The sequence below is a fragment of the Calypte anna genome, chromosome Z, assembly GCF_003957555.1.
Source record: "Calypte anna isolate BGI_N300 chromosome Z, bCalAnn1_v1.p, whole genome shotgun sequence".
Classification (NCBI taxonomy): Eukaryota; Metazoa; Chordata; class Aves; order Apodiformes; family Trochilidae; genus Calypte; species Calypte anna.
Window position 1 is genome coordinate 54,753,719 of NC_044274.1, and position 17,963 is coordinate 54,771,681.

The 17,963-nt window shown below is 43.9% G+C and overlaps 1 protein-coding gene across 4 annotated transcripts; it reads right to left on the reverse strand.

The window, feature by feature from the left end:
• Nucleotides 1-2,699: 2,699 nt before the first annotated feature.
• On the reverse strand, nucleotides 2,700-17,428 carry FUT10 (fucosyltransferase 10). Of its 4 annotated transcripts, none has more exons than XM_030466925.1 (6): nucleotides 17,349-17,428; nucleotides 15,712-15,811; nucleotides 15,150-15,354; nucleotides 12,476-12,758; nucleotides 4,507-5,342; nucleotides 2,700-3,012 (listed from the first exon to the last, which is right to left on the reverse strand). In XM_030466925.1, the coding sequence occupies exons 3-6, from the start codon at nucleotides 15,228-15,230 to the stop codon at nucleotides 2,788-2,790; spliced, it is 1,425 nt and encodes a 474-aa protein (XP_030322785.1). In that variant the 5' UTR covers nucleotides 15,231-15,354; nucleotides 15,712-15,811; nucleotides 17,349-17,428; the 3' UTR covers nucleotides 2,700-2,787. The 4 variants fall into 4 exon arrangements, with proteins under 4 accessions (XP_030322785.1, XP_030322786.1, XP_030322788.1 ...); XM_030466926.1 differs by having other exon boundaries at nucleotides 15,150-15,357; XM_030466928.1 differs by lacking the exon at nucleotides 15,712-15,811 and having other exon boundaries at nucleotides 17,349-17,407.
• Between the last annotated feature and the right edge of the window lie 535 nt (nucleotides 17,429-17,963).

The following is a 17,963-nucleotide window of genomic DNA, read 5'->3' on the forward strand; positions in this document are numbered from 1 at the left end:
ACTGCTTCCTTGCAGTCTGGTCCCAGGTGCTATTTGACTGGGTCAGAGCTGGCCTTGAGTACAGGCAATCAGACCCCAAGGAGGACAGGGAGGAGGCTCAGGCTTCTGACATTACTAAAGTGAAGTAGAGAAATACCAGCAAATGTTTTTGGTGAAAAAACCCACACCCTTTTTGTTTGTTTGCTTTTGTTGTTTGGGGTTTTTTGTTTCCCTGCACAACCAGATGCCATGGAAGACAGGAGGCACAAGGACACATGTACATCAGGGACAGCTGTGGAAGGTGTAGGCTGGGTATAGAGAGGCCAAGGGAGTGTGTCAGGGAAGGACTAAAGCAATCCCTGCTCTCCTTTGTCTTTGCTCCAATCATGATTTTTCATGAGGGAGAAGGTGAAGAAGAACCATGTCAAAGGCTGGCACCCGGACTCATCTCCTTCCCCAGGGCTCTTCCAGACTCACCATGTGTGCTGCAGATTCCCAAGCAGACCACAGGCATCTTCTGAAGGGGCAGTCTGGTCTCAGTATTTTGCATTTCATATGCAAATGCCACTGCATGCTCAGGGGCCACTAACATGTATGACTCCCAGGGGAGCTGATGGATATGGGTTCACAGGAAATAAATGCAAGGGCAGCAGGAATTGTCTTTATGTCTTATTTCCCATAGCAGGGGAAATCAGGACAGCTGGTTACCACTATGCAAGAGGTTGGAAAGTATACACTCATTCTTTCAGAAGTAGGTCTCATTGTTGGAAATACAGATTTTTTTTCTCTATTGTCTTGCTATTGCCTTTCTGATGCAAAAAGAAACATAAAAAGAAACGTCTGTGCCATCCAGAATACACATAAGCCTGCCAAACTAACTGGATTCCTCTGTTGGCTAGAATTCCAAAGCTGTACGTGGCAGGGGGCTAGCAAACCAGCTCAAAAAAAACCAAAGAAAAAAAAGAAAAACAACCGAAAGAGAGTGGTCAGCTGCTCCTGCTTATTCCTCCTCAGAGCAGTAGGGGGAGAAAAGAGACAACTTAAAATTCATGATGGTCAGCCTTTCTTTTGCTTGATTAGCCTGTACAAAAATCGTTGCTTTCCAGGCTCCCGGGGACAACGTTCACTAAGACTTCCCTCCACCCACCACAGGAAAAAATGGGGGATTAAAGTCCAAGAGACCAAATTTAGGTTGCTCTGAAGTAGCCTGTTCATTTGTGGAGCTTAGTCATCGTTTGCAATATAGACCACGGGGTAAGGAGTTAAGGACATGACCAAGAGATGCTGTTGGACACAGTGGCAAAATACTAGTAGTAAGAAGATGCAGTTGGGTTGGTTTTTTTAATCAAAACCAAGTACATGCTCATAAAAATTATGACCAATACTACATGGCCAACAAACTGCCTTTCTGTCACTAGATTTTAAAGTGTTAAAATGTTACCAGATATTTAGCAAGGAGTTTCTGGTGAGGAAACTTTTCCAAGAAAAATAAATTTTGCAGCTGAATTTCTTGGCATAAATGGTATTCACATCCTTCACCATGGCTATCCATTCAGAAAACAGCCAAATGCTTGACAACAATCTCAAAATTGCTTGCTACAGGGAACAAGTGCATAGAAATTATCAGACAGGTGAAAATGTGCCTTTCCAGCAATGTGAACTTATTAGTAGTTATATTTGCCTGTGTCATCATACATGGCATATGTAAGAATAATTGTTCGTCATTGGAATGGTTCCACCCAGATAATGCCAGTTTGCAGATCCTGTGGAAGTTGACTACTCCATAAAATGAGGTTGAAAGGACATGGGAGGAAAACTGCAATAGTCTGCATACTATGCAAGAGTGTGTCCTTTGGCAAGTGATGGCCAAGATAATTAAGTTTTTTTCTTTGTCAGATGAGGTAATTTGGGATTTTCTGTGCTAAAACAGGTAGGATGCTTGCCTATCTCCCCATGTGCCTGTTGGAGACTTTTCAAAACCAATGCACTCTCAATTTTATCCCTGCCCTTTCAAGCATGTTAATCCATGTTTCTTATGTGATACAAATACTAATACATCATCAAAAACCCAAGAAGGTAAATCAGATTGAAGCCACCCCTGTTTCTGGAGAGTGGAGATACTCATATGCTCGGCTTATTATTAGCAAAAGATAGTGGGTAAATCTGAGCTAGCACATTTTTCTTTCACCCTGTCCCTGGACACTAACAGATGGTGTTTCCTTGTGCCAAGCACTAACATACTTTACATTGGCACTCAGTGTCAGGACACAAAGCCCGCCAAGTCCTTGCTAGATTTGCTGATGCCAGAAAAATTGACAATAAACAGCTAGTCAGGGACATAGTCCCAAGTTTTTCCCCTACCTCCAAACTGTATCAGTATCAGCTGCTCTCCAGCTTCCGGCTATCAACACAGCCAAGGAAGGTCCTGAAATGGGGAAAAGGGGTCCTGAAGCTACAAAAACAAGGTATGTATCTAAAGGTGGGAAGAGATGCATCTGCTTCATGGTAATTAATCATGTTCTTAAAACTGGGTTTTGAGAATCTTGACAGCTTGTGCCTTAATGGTCAAACACCTGAGTTAATGGCAATTAATATAAACATATATTAGTAAGTATATAAGTATTTATATTTACTCATCTTTAGAATTAGTTCAGATGTTATATAGATTATATATGAGCACTGAACATACGAAATTCAGTTTTACATGTTTAGTTCCCATGGCAACCAATCCTACGCATAAGGTCACCTACAAAACAAGTTCCCATAGACTCCTCTGAGGAGCTCACTCTTTTGATCAGGTCATTGTGTTTATTCTTTGAACACAAGCATCCAAAATTCTTGAGCTGTAAAATTCCTGTTTCTTTCCACCAGGTGCCTCAGTGCCCAAGCTTCTCTCTTGGATTGCTCAAAGTTCGGTATCCACATCTCTCGGAGAGAGGTCCATCCAGGGTTTGAAGATGAGAACCAGAATGCCTCTGGTTTGGGGCAGCTCAGATGGTTAGCCCGGGCCTTCCACCTCTGGGGCAGCAATCCCTGGCAATAGAGAAAAATAGAAGGGGTTATTCAGGGACCCTGGCAGATAAAAAAAGGTGCTGTGCTATTTGTAAACTAATGAGATATGTCAGTGACATTTTCCCTACACTTCAGGCTTTAGCCATGTCCCTGTGGATGTGATAGGGCAAGCTCTCCCAAAGTGTCCAGAACAGGGCCTGAACAAGAGCTGACAAAAGCCATAGTCTCAGATCAAGTCTGGCTGCAAATGAGTAGCATCAGCACAACCAAACTGAAATCATAAGGCAAGGAGTCCTACCTCCATCATTATCTTCTGGTTTCATCTTATATACGTACACACCTAATGAGATTTATTTTTTTTTTAAGCACAAAAACATAAGCAAACTGATCTTAGACTTCTTGATAGAGAGACAAAAAAGCATGAGGAAGAAATATCTGTACCTAGCCTATTCTATACTTTTCCATTATTCTAAAGTTAAAGATAAAACGTCTCTCCAGATTTGCACCAGATTCAAACAGAAAAGCCCAGTTAAATGCCATGCTTTTCAGTTTGTATCCCCCACCACTTTAGGTCACCTTAGGAACTTAAAAATCATTTTTCATCTCCCTTCTAGTAGCTGATCACATAGTGTACTGCTTAGGCTGCAACCTATATATGGTATAATGGATAGAGGTCAACTGTAGGATACTAGAGACACTGAATGATATCGTTACTTGATACAAAAAGGTGGGGTTTTTTTTGTTTAAGATGTTAACGAAGGTCACAGACCATTTAAAATTGGCTACTGACTCTTGCTATGTAAACCTGAAAACCGTAAAGGAATGTGGCAATTATTTTAAATGAGTATCCACCGACTCAGAAATGTATGTGGTAAGAGTTTTTGCTTCAGTATAATTTCTGTTTATACCAGCCAAATCAACCACAGCTGTAGCCTGTTGTGTAGTTCATGATGCCTTTGAAATGTTCTTCTGGTGTCATGGCCAGAATCCCTGCAAGACCACAGGGTGTGTTACCCACACAGATGCAGATCCAGACAGTCACATAATATTTAAGTCAGGAGGGACCTCCAGTGATCTAGTCCACCTCCCTGTTTCAAGCATATCTAATTGCCTGGGGCAGCACTGGGTTGAATCTTAAGCCACCTTCAAAGACAGAGATTCCATAAACTCTCTGAACAACCTGTTTCCAAATGTTCCAGGTCATCTAAAGCAGAGTCGACAAGTTAGGGTACTTTCTGTAGCCTGATAAAAACTTTCTCCCTGAATAATTCAAGCCTTCTGCTTGAACTGAAATGACCATCATTTTAACATCTGATATACTCACTGAGCTCAAGCAAGCGCTGCAGCAGAATGAGAAACACATGCTCTGGCCATGCACCCACCTTCTCTCTGAGAATGCTTAACCCAATGGCACTGCAATACTGGACAGATATCTGGTAACGATACTTCCAGGAACAAATCTGAGTATAGTGACATTTTAAAGCCTCTGAGACACAGGGAGAAAGTCAAAAGTACCTTCTCTTTCCTTCTGATGTTTTCCCACACTCTGTTACACACCATGCACTCAAAAGTGTCAATGTAATTGTCCTGGGTGATATCTTGCACTCCCCACTTGCGTTCTTTCATTGCTGCAAACAGCCTTGGGTTGGAAATGTCCCCTTTCAGTTTCCATTGAAGGTAGGACTCATACTCTTGATCATTTGTATCCAGTGTTTTGATAAAGTGAGCCAGCTCCCGAGGGTGTGAAAAACTGGATACCAGGATTGCACTCTTGTTACTAGGAAGCCAGTCCACAATGCTGGGAGACCCAAAGTACACTGGTACCACTCCCAACTTCAGCGGCCGCCAGAGTTTTTCAGTAATGTAATCTTCACAGATGGCATTTTCAAAAGCAAGAATGAACTTGTATTGTGCCAGTATTTTGTAGAAGTTCACATCATCCATGGCAGTTGGATGTCTGAGATGCTGAGGAAGGTCTCTGTTATGTAAACATTCCCCATAAGAGTCCACTTCAATGTGGCACATCAGCTCACGGACATAGCTGTCCCGATCAGAAGGAGGGTTGCAGTCAGACTGCACATATACAAGTGGTGCAAGCCTCTTCCTCAGGCTGTTCTTCATCTGCAGTGGGACCATGTACTTCAATGACTTCAGAACCTCTACACCTTCAAGGTACTGAGTGGTCAGTGGTAAGTGAGAATGGCGGCTAAAGGTTGCGGTGTGGTTGAATAAGGTGATGGTCGGTTCGTGGAAGAGTTTGTAGTTGTTTTTTGGTGACTCTTCATGGAAAAGGGCCCACTCATGGTAGTCTTTACGAGGGAGGGGTAGGCTGTCTATACTGAAGTCAGTACCTAGGCAAAAGCAAACAGTGTTTTAGCCTGCCCCTATCTATCACACCACACTAACCACAAAGACACAAGAGTCTTATCTTAATTTAATCTCAGCTCCACAACTATCACATTTATGAGATTACACGGCAGTATTGCAAAAAAAAAAAAAAAAAAAAAGCAATTAATGCAAGGACAGAGGAGTCTTATGACAGATAAAACTGAATCTGGCAGCAGAAGAATCAAGAGAAAGGGAATCAGTAATCAGTACAAGAAACTCATTATTTTTCACATCATGTGAGCTTAAAGGTCTCTCATTTCAAAGACTTATTAGGAATTTTATATTTTAATGCACTGAAATTACACTAATAAGATGTTTATAATCCCGTCATTTTGTAAACAGGGCAACAGATGGTATTGCCTCTATGATGTGAGGAAAATCAGGGGTCAGTTTGGTTCTAGGAACAAAACAACAAAAAGGATGCTAAAATATTGGACAGGGTTAAGAAGAAAAATTACAGGAATGACTTCAAGACTTGCAAATACATTACACTACAGAGACCTGCCAGCAGGAATAGGGAGGTGATCGTCCCTCTGTACTCAGCTCTGGTGAGGCCACATCCTGAGTCCTGTGTTCAGTTCTGGGCACCTCACTATAAGAGGGACAGAGAAGTGCTGGAGCATGTGCAGAGAAGGGCAACAAAGCTCCCAAAGAGCCTGGAGCACAAGTCCTGTGAGGAGTGGCTGAGGGAGCTGGGGGTGTTCAGTCTGGAGAAATGGAGGCTGAGGGGAGACCTCATGGCTCTCTTCAGGTGCCTCAGGGGACGTTGGAGCGAGGAGGGAAACAGCCTCTGCTCCTTGGTGGACTGTGACAGGACCAGAGGGAATGGATGGAAGCTGTGCCAGGAGAGGTTTAGGCTGGATGTTAGAAAACCTTTTTTTATTGAGAGGGTTGTCAGGCATTGGAATGGCCTGCCCAGCGCAGTGGTGGAGTCACCATCCCTGGAGATATTTAAAAGGAGTTTGGACCTGGTCCTCAGGGACATGGTTTAGCAGTTAGATTATGGTGTTGGTCAAAGGTTGGACTGTATGATCTTGGAGGTCTCTTCCAACCTAAAACATTCTGTGATTCTGTGACTTTGGAAGCCAATGTGTTTAGTTTATCACAGATGTATCACAGCTGCCACCAGATAAATTAAAAGTAGCTTCTGGCAGAAGATGGCTCCTCAAACTAGTGCCAATTGTAGAAGAAGAACCATGTCTAAACTTGGAAAGCAGAACACTGCAGCTGCTTGTGCCTCCTTTCAAGAACAGGAGGTCTCCAGAACAACTTAGGAAAGCTGTGGTGGAAATTTCAGGACAAACCTGGAAACCTGCTCTCGAAGGCTGGTCTGCGCAAAACTGAATTAAAACCACCAGCTTGTGAATCTGACCTGATCTTCCCTATCAGTACTGCTATACTACAATCATATGGCTAGCCTAATTGCAGATTAAATGCAAAACTGAATAATTTCTGTCAGGATTGCTTCCTTCGTCTTTTAAACATATCTGGTTTCTACTGAAGTACAGGTACTGAGTATACAAAACCTTTAAATGGTATTGTCAAGCAAGGGAGGTTCATAAACTGGAACAAACAGCTTAGAAAACACCACAAATCCTTTCTTATTAGCCAAGCCATTCTATCATGAAGTCACACTCATAATTTCTCACTCTCTATTCTCTCACTCTCTATTCTACCTTTACCTCAAACTACTGATGGGAAAAAAGAGGGAGCTAGCAAAAGTCTAACACAGAATTTTCATCTACAAACTAACGAATAAACAAGGAAAAAAAGTGTCCAGTGGTCTTTGTGGTTGCATGAGACTGCCAAGATGACTCTGATGATGACCTTATAAAACCAACATAAGACTTCAGTACTGCAGTGAAGATGGATGTTAGCTGCCAGTAACATAGAACTTCCTATAGGGCAAGATCCTTCAAGAGCATCAGGTGGGTTTTTTAAAGACCACTAAGTATTTGACCTTCTGTTTTCCACTGAAGGGTGGTCTTAAGCACTCAGCACTAAACTGATGAAGGGCTGTGCAGCCCACTGAAAAATGCTGGTGCATTTGCTATTGCAGCCTCTGGTGTTACAGCAATACAGAGGGTTACGAAAATTGAAAGTGAATCAAATTCTCACAGGCCTATCTGATTTTGAAAACACTTTGTTCTAAGTGATGCCCAGAAGAGAAGAAGCAGTGCACACAGACAATAATGAAATGCTGTGGATTGAAAACAGTACTTCAGCTCTGTCTCTCCCAAGGGACCTCCCTTTAGAAGGCAATATTGAAGAGAAGAGGGAAGGAAAATGCAGGAGCGAATGAGACAAGAAATGGTATGAGAAAGAGAGAAAAATGAAACATGTAAAACTTACTAAACAAGGGGAGAATCAAACAAAGAGGAATCTAAAGAAAAATGCACTACAGCTCAGAGCACATGAATATGACTGATTCTTATTCAACACTTCATCAATCAAGTCCAGAAAGAAAACAAAAAGATTTGTAGGATTAAATGTAGAAAACCTTGAACATCGTCCTCTCTTAGGAGCAACACCCTTGAGGCTCTGCCAGTATGGCAGCAGATCCAGCTCATGCTGACTTAGTTGCATTGGTAGTTTATGCTACATGCAAAACTCTATGACACATATAACACTGAAAGGGTGGAGTTTGGAATCCCTCCCAAAAGCAGAGACAGAATTCCATCATGCTTCACTTCCAAACAGGAGATGGTGGCACTCAACAAAGTCATCAACTAAACCTGGGGGCTTCCCAGGCCAGGACAGTAAGTCAGGACAAGATGCAGAAAAGTGTGTGTTCCTAGCAAAGTGGTTCTGATGAAAAACATCTGTACCCCATAATACATAATATTTTATATTTACAACATATTACATAATATTTTCCCTAAGTTTTTGATAATTCCTCTCTTGACTAGCTCACTGATGAAATACTAGGGGAAATTAATGCAGTTTATTTGGAAGGTGAAACTGTGTCCTGGTCCAACCTTAGCATGGAAATGCAGATGTTCAAGTCTTCACTCAGCAGGCTGAGTAGAAAGAAATCCTTGAACATCAAAATATGCCTTTTTGCAGGCTACAGCTCAGTACATCAAGGTCCATGCATGTGCATGTGAAGTTTTCTCTATCGATGCAGCTTTTTTGTCACCCTCATTGCCATCTATGACCCTTGTTCTCCATGGGATTTAGCACAGTGACATCATTTATTGTGATTTTAAAGTAATTTAACATTTTTATATATCTTGATACTTGTCTCTGCACGGCTCATAGTCAGCATTACTAGAAAACAAAAAAAACTACAGGAAATCTTGCCCATTATGATAGTCCTTCAGAAATAAGCAAATAAAACACATTCACAAGCCTGCCAAAAATGAACAGTAATAGCCCTTCTAATGCTGAAACAAACAAACAGAATTACTACCAGAGATCAAAACCATAGTGCTTTACAGCTTACATGTGATGCAAACCCAGATCTCCTTGGGCTTACTTGGTTCAGCTTCTCATTCCATTGCTGTTACTCCTCCACTTTCATATTAGACCACCATATTACCAATTGATAAGAAAAAGGAACTAGAAACATGGGTGAGGACACCAGGCTATGACCTCATTTCAATTACAGAAATGTGGTGGGATGTGTTTTTAGGAAAGACAGACCAATAAGACAAGGTAGTGAAGTTGCTCTTCATGTGAGTAAGTAACTAGAATGCATTATCTTAACCCAGGGGAGGGTGAGGAAAGAGTTGAGAGCCTGTGGGTAAGAGTTATGGGACATGCACACACGAATGACACTGTTGTAGGTGCCTTTTACAGACCAAGAAGTTGTTATTAAAACCTTTTACAGGCAACTGGAAGTAGCCTCAAGGTCACATGCCCTGGTGCTCAATCAATCTTGACTTCAACAACCTGATATTAGTAGGAAAGATCACATAGCCAGGCATCCTCAATCCAGAATGTTCCTGCAATGTCTTGATAACAACTTTCTGTTGCAGGTGAAGAACCAACACAGAAAGGTATGCTGCTTGACCTTGTATTGACAAATAAAGAATGTCTGGCCAAAGACATTAAGGTTGGGGGCATCTTTGTATTAAGTGACCAAGATATGACAGAGTTTAGCATTCTTAGGGAAAGAAGCCTGGCAAAATTACAACTCTGGATTAACTGGAGGGCTAACTTTGCCCTCTTCAAAGATCTACCTATGTGTCCCATGGGTCAGGGCCCAAGAGAGCTGGTTAGTATTCAAGCACTACCTGTTCCAAGCCCAAGATAAGTGCATACCCAGGAAAAAAAAAAAAAAAAGTCAAGTAGAGAAATAGACAAGGTAGGAGACCTGCATGGATAAGCAAGGAGCTCCTGGAAAAGCTTAAATGGAAAAGGGAAGTTCACAGTAAGTGAAAAAGGGTCTAGTCAGTTGGGAGGATTACAGAATCACTGTTAGAATCTGTAGAGACACAACAAGGAAGGCCACGGCTCTCCTTTAACTAAACCTGGATAGAGAAGTGAAAGAAAGCAAGAAGGGCTTCTTTAAATTTATCAATAACAAAAGGAAGAATCAGAAAAAAGTGGGTCCATTGTTAAATGAAATAGGAGATGCTGTATCAGATGACACAGAGAAAAAGAACTGACTGCCTTCTTTGCCTCAGTCTTTACAAATAAGACCATTCGTCAGGAATCCCAGACTCTGGAAGTATGGAAGCAAAACTTGAGGGAGGATAATTTTCAAGTAGTCAGTGAGGACTGGGTTAGAGACTGGCTGGATAAACTGAACATGCACAGATCCATGGGCGCCAACAGGGTTCACCCCCAAGTGTTGAGAGAGCTGGCTGATGTTGTTGCTGAACCACTCTCCACCATTTTTGAAAAATCATGGAAAACTGGAGAGGTGCCTGAAGACTGGAAGAAAGCTAATGTCATTTCAATCTTCCAAAAGGGTAAGAAGGAAGACCCAGACAACTACAGACCAGTCAGCCTCACCTCCATTCCTGGAAAGGTGATGGAGCAGCTCATTCTGAAGGCCATCTCTAACCACTTATATGAAAGAAAGCTTAGAAGGAGTAGCCAGCATGGATTTATTAAGAGAAAATCATGCTTAACCAATCTGATAGCCTTTTATGATGGCATAACCAGATGGTTAGAAGAAGGGAGGGCAGCTGATGTTATCTATCTTGACCTCAGCAAGGATTCTGACACTGTCCCTCATGATAGCCTCACAAGCAAACTTGAGAAATGTGAACTGGACAACTGGGTAGCAAGATAGATTGCTCCTGGCTGAAGGACAGAGTTCAGAAAGCTGTAGTCAGTGGGGTTGAGTCAGTCTGGAGACTGACAATCAGGGTCCCTCAGGGGTCAGCACTGGGTCCACTCTTATTCAATATATTAATCAATGACCTGGACAAGTGGATAATTTGTATTATCAGTAAGTTCACTGATGATACAAAGCTGGGAGGGGTGACTGACACGCCAGAGGGCTGTACTGCTATCCAGCCTGACCTGGAGAGGCTGGAGAGTTAGGCAGAGAGAAAACAAATGGAAGTTCAATAACGGCAAGTGAAGCATACTCCATCTGGGGAGGAACAACCCCATGCACCAGTACAAGTTAGGTGTCAACCTGCTGGATAGAAGCTTTGAGGAAAAAGACATAGGAACCATGGTGGACAACAGGCTCAACATGAGCCAACACTGTGCCCTGGCAGCCAAGAGGGCCAATGCCATCCTTGGGTGCATTAAGAAGAGTGTGGCAAACAGCTTGAGGGAGAGGATCCTCCCCCCTCTACTCTCCTCTGGTGAGACCTCATGTGGAATATTGTGTGGAGTTCTGGACTCCCCAGTACAAGAAGAGTAAAGAACTACTGGAGTGAGTCCAGCATAGGGCCACTAAGATGATTAAGGGACTGGAGCATCTGCCCTGTGATGAAAGGCTGAGAGAGCTTGGGTTGTTCAGCTTAGAAAAAAGGAGGCTGAAGGGAGATCTTGTGAATGTTTACAAATATCTAAAGGGTGGGTGTCAGGAAGATGGGTCCAGACTTTTCTCCACAGTGTCCAGTGACAGAACAAGGGGTAATGGACACAAACTGGCACACAAGGGATTTAAATTAAACATGAGAAAATACTTCTTCACTTTGAGGTAACACAACACTGGAATAGATTCCCCAGTGAGGTTGTGGAATCTCCATCCCTGGAGACATTCAAACCCCACCTGGATGTATTCTTACTAAAGCAGCTCTAGGGGATCTTGAAGCAAGATGATTCTCAGAGGTCCCTTCCAAATCCTTACCATTCTGTGATTCAAGAAAGCTGACCTCTTGGAGCTCTGAAAAGACTACCGATGAGAAGTTTTTGGTCCACTGTTAACAACAAAGTTAAAGTCCCTTCTTTCCTGTATCTTCAGTTCACCTGTATCCTTGCTCAGTGAATGAGATTAAAGATTCAGATTTATTTTATTTTGTTTACAGGAAAGAGGAGAATACTTTTTTTCTGGAAAGTAACTATGTGGCGGAAAAAAACACACAATCAAAATAAGGCCTGCTTTTAAAAGATGTATCTTCTGTGTTTTGTATACTCACCAGAGCCACTCAGAAGGTTGCACTAGCTGCTGCTCCCTGTGCAAAATCAGTAAGCTTCCTTCACTGCTTTCCAATTACAGTCAGCTAGCAATCTCTAAGCACATCAGGCAAGAGAGTTGCACAGCTACCAAGAAGGGCATTATTTTAGGACAAAAGACTTTGGCAAGTGCAACAAAGGCCTTGCAGAACCTCTGCTAGGGGTGACAAGACAGAAAACTGGAAAAAGCTGGCTTCATCTCAGACTGTCTTTTAATGACTTGGAAGCAACAGAAAATGATCTTTTCACCCATGGGCAGGGAGCACATGAATGGAAAGCAGCATGAGACAAGAACACAGTCATCCCACATACATGCAGTCACTTTTCAGAGTACTTTTTCAGAGAACGTGCATCTCTGGATCTCTGCTGATGGTATTCAGCACCAGACAAAGTTCAGCACAATGACATTTCCTGCTCTCAGTGACTGCCACCTAGAATAATCGATCTTTAGAGAAAAATAACTGGGAAGGAGGGAAAGCTTCTCCTTCAAAAAGGAACAGGTCCTTACCATAGAACAGAAACGCTCTCGTCATCTGATTGTGGTGGTAGCTCTTGTTGATAGTAAAGTAGCAAATATCCTCTCCACACTGCCCCAGTCTCCCAGTCTCCCCAGTTAGGGGAGACCACCAGAGCAGGATGGGGTACTGATTTACATCAGACTCCATCTTCAAGCTGATGTGAAGCTGCTTCTTTAACCAAAAAGCGTGTGTCTCCGCCAGCTTTAATGGGTCACTGTGTAAACTGGAGATTACTTCCACTTTATTTTCTGAATTGCCCAGTTCAGTGATAACCTTCAGGAAAATAAACATCGGAGCACATCACTGTCATCATCCTGCACATCTGCTTCATAAATCAGTTTAAGCATCAAGCACTAAGTTGTCATGTCAAGTTTCTGCTATTCAAAGTGCATGTGCTTCACTGGCTGTGGCCACCATCCAAGTGATTTGGTGTCAGAAATGGAAAACTTTAATTTGAACTCATAGGGAGGAGGATATTAATTTCTTCACTTAGATATGGCCACATCATGTTAGAATCTAAGAACACAACTACTCCTTTCTCCCTGGAAAAAGCACAAAGGCCAGAACAGCTCTTCAGTATCATGGTTGCTTCTGAGAATTAGCTGAAAAAAAACCAAAAAAACATGAGGTTTTGACCATCTGTACTCACTCCTATTAATTTTTTAAACAACTGACTGAATAAACTAGTTGCAGACAGGTCTTAGAAGACAATATAACAACAATTTCATAGCTGGGCATAGGAGAAAATCCCACTGACTAGTATGGACCATCACTTACAGATCTAAAAACCCTATCAGGAATCATAAAAATTCTCCACCCATAGGAGAAGCCTCTAGCCATCAGCCAGAAGATGACAGAAGTCTGCTGATGGAAGTCGCTAGTCTGGGGGATATCTGGTGCTCACAAAGCCATACAGTCCATGAAAATATCCTAGGGGAGAGATGTTTGTTGAGAAAAGTGATAGAAATTATGCCAACAGGTATTACCACTAGATATACAGCTCTTGCTCTTGGCTTTGGAGGGGCAAAGACTTTCCTGATACCATGCAAATATTTTTTTGTGCATGCACCTTCACAGGCAATGTGAAACGCCACCCTAAGAACAGCTGCAAGAATTATGGGGGAACTGAAACCCACCAAATTACTTTGGCCACTGTCAGATGGCACTGAAGGAGGATATTGGCAAGCAGGAGAGTGTTGTTTGTATTAAGTTCTTGAAAACATTTCTCTTTCCTCATAGCTTTACAGCATGTATTCATTTTGCTGTTTATTGTGTCATTCACTCCTACTGTGTGGCAAAACACACTGACTGTATCTAGAATAAATAGGTTCTTCTGGGACAGTATATTCAAGAAGCTCTACAAAGTGCAGCTGTACAGAAAAATACATTAAACTCTTCCACATTGGCCAGTGGACAAGATAACAGCTGGGGCAAAGATTCACATGTCTAGTAGATCAACAAAATATTAACTGCATCAATTATAACTGAAATAAGTTTATAACTACCTCATGTCCAGGAATATACTCCTTCTTTGCTTCCAAATTTTGCCCTGGCAGAGTTTAAGGAGTCTCTGCATTTGCATAGAATTTCTAGTAGCTCTCTCTAAAGTTCTGGGGGTTGACATACCCCAACTATATTTACAGCGTGTGTGCTACAGAAGTCCCAGCACCAGGGCACCAAGTGTCACTGTTCAGGGGACACTCCCAGAAAACACTGTAGGTAGGCACAGGGGAGTTCTAACAACCTGCAAACCTTTCTAGTCATGGAGGTGCAGCAGAGTCACAAACCCTACCAATAAAGGTCCTAAAGGCTCGCTAGCATTACCCCTGTGCTAGGGCAGCCCTATCACCTTTGAGTGCCTTGCTCGAGGGAACAGAACTGAGTCACCATTTAGTGTCAGTGAATGCCCCCAAGTAATGACTTCAGTTTGGAGCAAGCAGCTAGCCTGGAAGAGTTTCAGAGGTCTCCTGCTGCTTCCACTGGGAGTTGCCAGAGGTACTGGTCCAAGCCAGAGTCTCAGTTCAGAGTATGGCCCAAGCTCAAAGACATCAATGGGACAGATCCTTCCATTACTGAAACCTCCTCCAGTCTCCTTCTGCCAGACAAGGCTGATTCAATTTGTATAAAAGTTGTTCCCTTCTAATAAAAATCTAAGGTAACCTGCACCAGTCACCAATCAATACACCTCCACATTGATTTTTCTCTTGTATATTTTTGTTACTGAACTTCCCAACACTAAGAATAGTTTTTGAGTTAGAACTGATGGACAACTTACCATAACCACTTACTGACGTGCTCAGATTTCTGCCAGGTATCTGCCACACTGGTATGAAAGAGACCCAGCCTTGCCTCCCTGCCTAATGAGTTCAAACACACGAACAGAGGCAGCATGGCTGGATGAAAGCAACACAACACAGCATGATGCAGTACACCACTCCCGAGAAACTCCTCCAGGAACAAAGGAGCTATAGAAGAAAAGTGTTCTCTCTGCAATGTCACTTCTGGAGTCAGCTATCACCACCAACTCAGTGCTGCTGACAGAGTTTCTTTGAACATGCCTGTTAAAACAGACAAATACAGAAGACATCTGTGGCCTTCAATACTCCTCATCTGCCAGAACTGTGCCTTACTTTGAGATCATACCTCCTCCCTTTGCCCCTGTACCTGAATTGTCACCACAAGGAAAAAGGCAGCTGCAAAGCAGAAGCAAGACGCCCACAGTTTCTTCCTCCTCATCCTAATCATGCTGTGCTGCCAGGTCTGCCAGAGCACTTAAAAGGTAGGCATCAGCAAGGTCAGGTCTTCTGAAGTCTTCAGTCTTTTCTGCAGTGCTTTCCCACTCCATCCTTACTCTTCTTCATGGTGGCTGCTGCTGAAAATGGGTACAGCATCAATGAAGACTCAAGCTCAGTGACTAACATGATGCCCACCCATAGATTTTTGTAGGTTCCACAGCCACATTTTGAGCCAGGTATCCACAGAGCTGCCTGCACAAACAGCACTCTCATGCACAGCCCCAAGCATCTACTCTCCCTCTGGTCATCCTGGACTTGTCATCCTCTCTGAGCAGATGCACACATACTGTCATCTTTACAGTCAGTGTAGAGAGATGCTGATGAGACTGGCTCAGACCTGTGTGGGAAGGGCAGCTGCTTTCCTGAGTTTCAGATCACAATCTGTATGCTTTTCAGTAGACTTAACAAACAGCAATGAAATTATTCCTTACCTGGGTAATCCCTGAAAATGCTCCTGGAAGAGGCACACAGCTACCTGGCCTTGAAACTCACTGAACTGCAGTCTTCTAGGACCTGTGTTCACAAGCAGATCTACCCCAATGCATGGAGAAAGTAACCATACAGCACAGACATAAACTCTCTCCACACCAAAAACACATTTAAATTTAACATTCCCCTTCTCCTGTAATGTACATCTGCTTTGGTCTGCCTCTCCTCAAATATCTCTTCCCCAATGCTTTTTTAGCTTTTACAGAGCCCTACTGTTTTGCTGCATGCTGGATGTAATTATGTGAAAATCCCAACTCCTGCCAACAAGAGTAGGTGTAAATTACAGCCTCATCTTAAAAATAAAAAAAAAAAAAAAAAGAGAGAAAGAGAGAGAGGAGAGGATGGAAGAAAGAAGAAACGGCTTTATTTCTCTATTTACAGAAGTAAAGTTTGAAAAGGTGGGTATTCTGAAAGCAAAAACACAAACACAAAAATGTTCAATAAATTGCTACTTTAAAACTAACTTATTTCAAAGCTGTAATTTAGGCTGGTTTCCTATGAAAAGAAGGTGTGTGTGACTATATTGTTTCTATGTGCATAAACCGGCCACCTTTTTCTCCAGTCTAATCCCACTCAAAGTTCCAAAAACCTGACAGAGTGATGGGTTCCTAGACTGATGCTTGCCATAATTCTACCTATGTGAATCTGGCAGATAGAGACAGAAAAATGATCCTATTTCTGCTTCCACTGTAACATGAGTTCATCCTTTCCCACCAACCTTTAGAAAAGCCTCTTAGTAAAACCTCACGCAAAACCATGATATGTGAGTTCTGCTCTGCAAGGGACAGCTGCTTCTGAAGGTTTTGTGTGGGCACAAAACTGCATGGCTGCCAGTTGAGCTCTTCTCTGATCAGGCAGGATCTTTACAAATCCTCTGCATATTCTGTGCCTCCTACACCTATAGCCAAAATGGAGCACCATGAGGGGAAGGGGCTGAATTCTGCTCGTAACTGTGCTGGTGAAAATCTACTCGAGGCATACTCTGGAGCAGAGCAGTACCTGCAATACCGCATGGTTTGTCCTGAGCATAGCAAAGTATTCTGATGACCCACTGATTGTCACCTTACCCCCGTAAAAGACTAGTAATCGTCCCACTTTTAGGTGTTCTTCTAAAGGGCGCACTGCGCACACCACTGGTGTTCTTCACCAACTACCGCAGGGCATTGCACTGGGTCATGACTCCCTCCATAGGCAGCGCCCAGCACTCAGTATTTTACCCGCCGGGGCGGGCCCGGCCGGGGCGAGGCGCCGTCCGTCGGTCCGCACTTGGCGTGACCTGTCCCGACTGCTCTGGCAAAGAGGGCCTTGCAGCGCTTTCCCATATGGGGGTGGCCGCCCTCAGGCCCCGAAGGATTGCGTGATAGACCCCCACCCCCGGCTGTCCTGCGGAAGCAGCAGCTTCCGTGGAAACCTTTCCAAACTTCCTACCAGCTGTTTCCCCGGGTTCAGCATTCCAGCCGGCGCCCTGCCTGCCCTCCCCCCCCTCCCGGGCCACCCCTTCTCTCCCCGAGGCTCAGCCTGTCCTGCTTCCCGCTTCGGGTCGGACATCCTCCAGCCGTGAGCCCTCCGCTGTACTCACCCCGACAAAGTCTCTCCCGCCTCACCGCCGCCTCTTGTTTGGTTTGAAGGAGTTTGGGGTGGTTTGTTTGTTTGTCTGTTTTTACTTTCAGTTTCTGCACCTACTTGCAGATCGGATGGAGGCGGGGGCGCCTGTTGGGATAACGCTTAGCGGGGCCCGACTGCGGGGCGGCTCCGCACCTCCCTCCGCCCACCGCCCTGCCCGCCCCGGGGCAGAGGGGAACACGGCTGTTTTTGGGGTCCCCGAAGCCGTGAAGAGAGCACGCAGGGTGAAATGTGTTGAGCCCCTGCACTTGAGCCCCGTCGGACTGATTTGCCTGGAAGTCCCACATTGAAAAACCTCGCCGCCACCCCTAATAAATCCGACCCGGTCAGTGTTTTCCACAGACGTTGACAAAATTGAGCTTTTTGCAGTTTTATGCTTTACAACAGCGTCCTAATTTTAGCCGCTGCTACGAGGACTGTCAGAAAAATCAATGCGTCCTGGGCGTTGTTGTGCAGCCCCGAAGCGGGGTCTGCAAGATCGGCGTGGGGGAGGGACACGGGCCTCCCCCCCCCGCCCCCCCCCGTCTCCCCTGCCCCGGCGCAGCGCTCTGGCGTGCATCCCGCTCCAGCC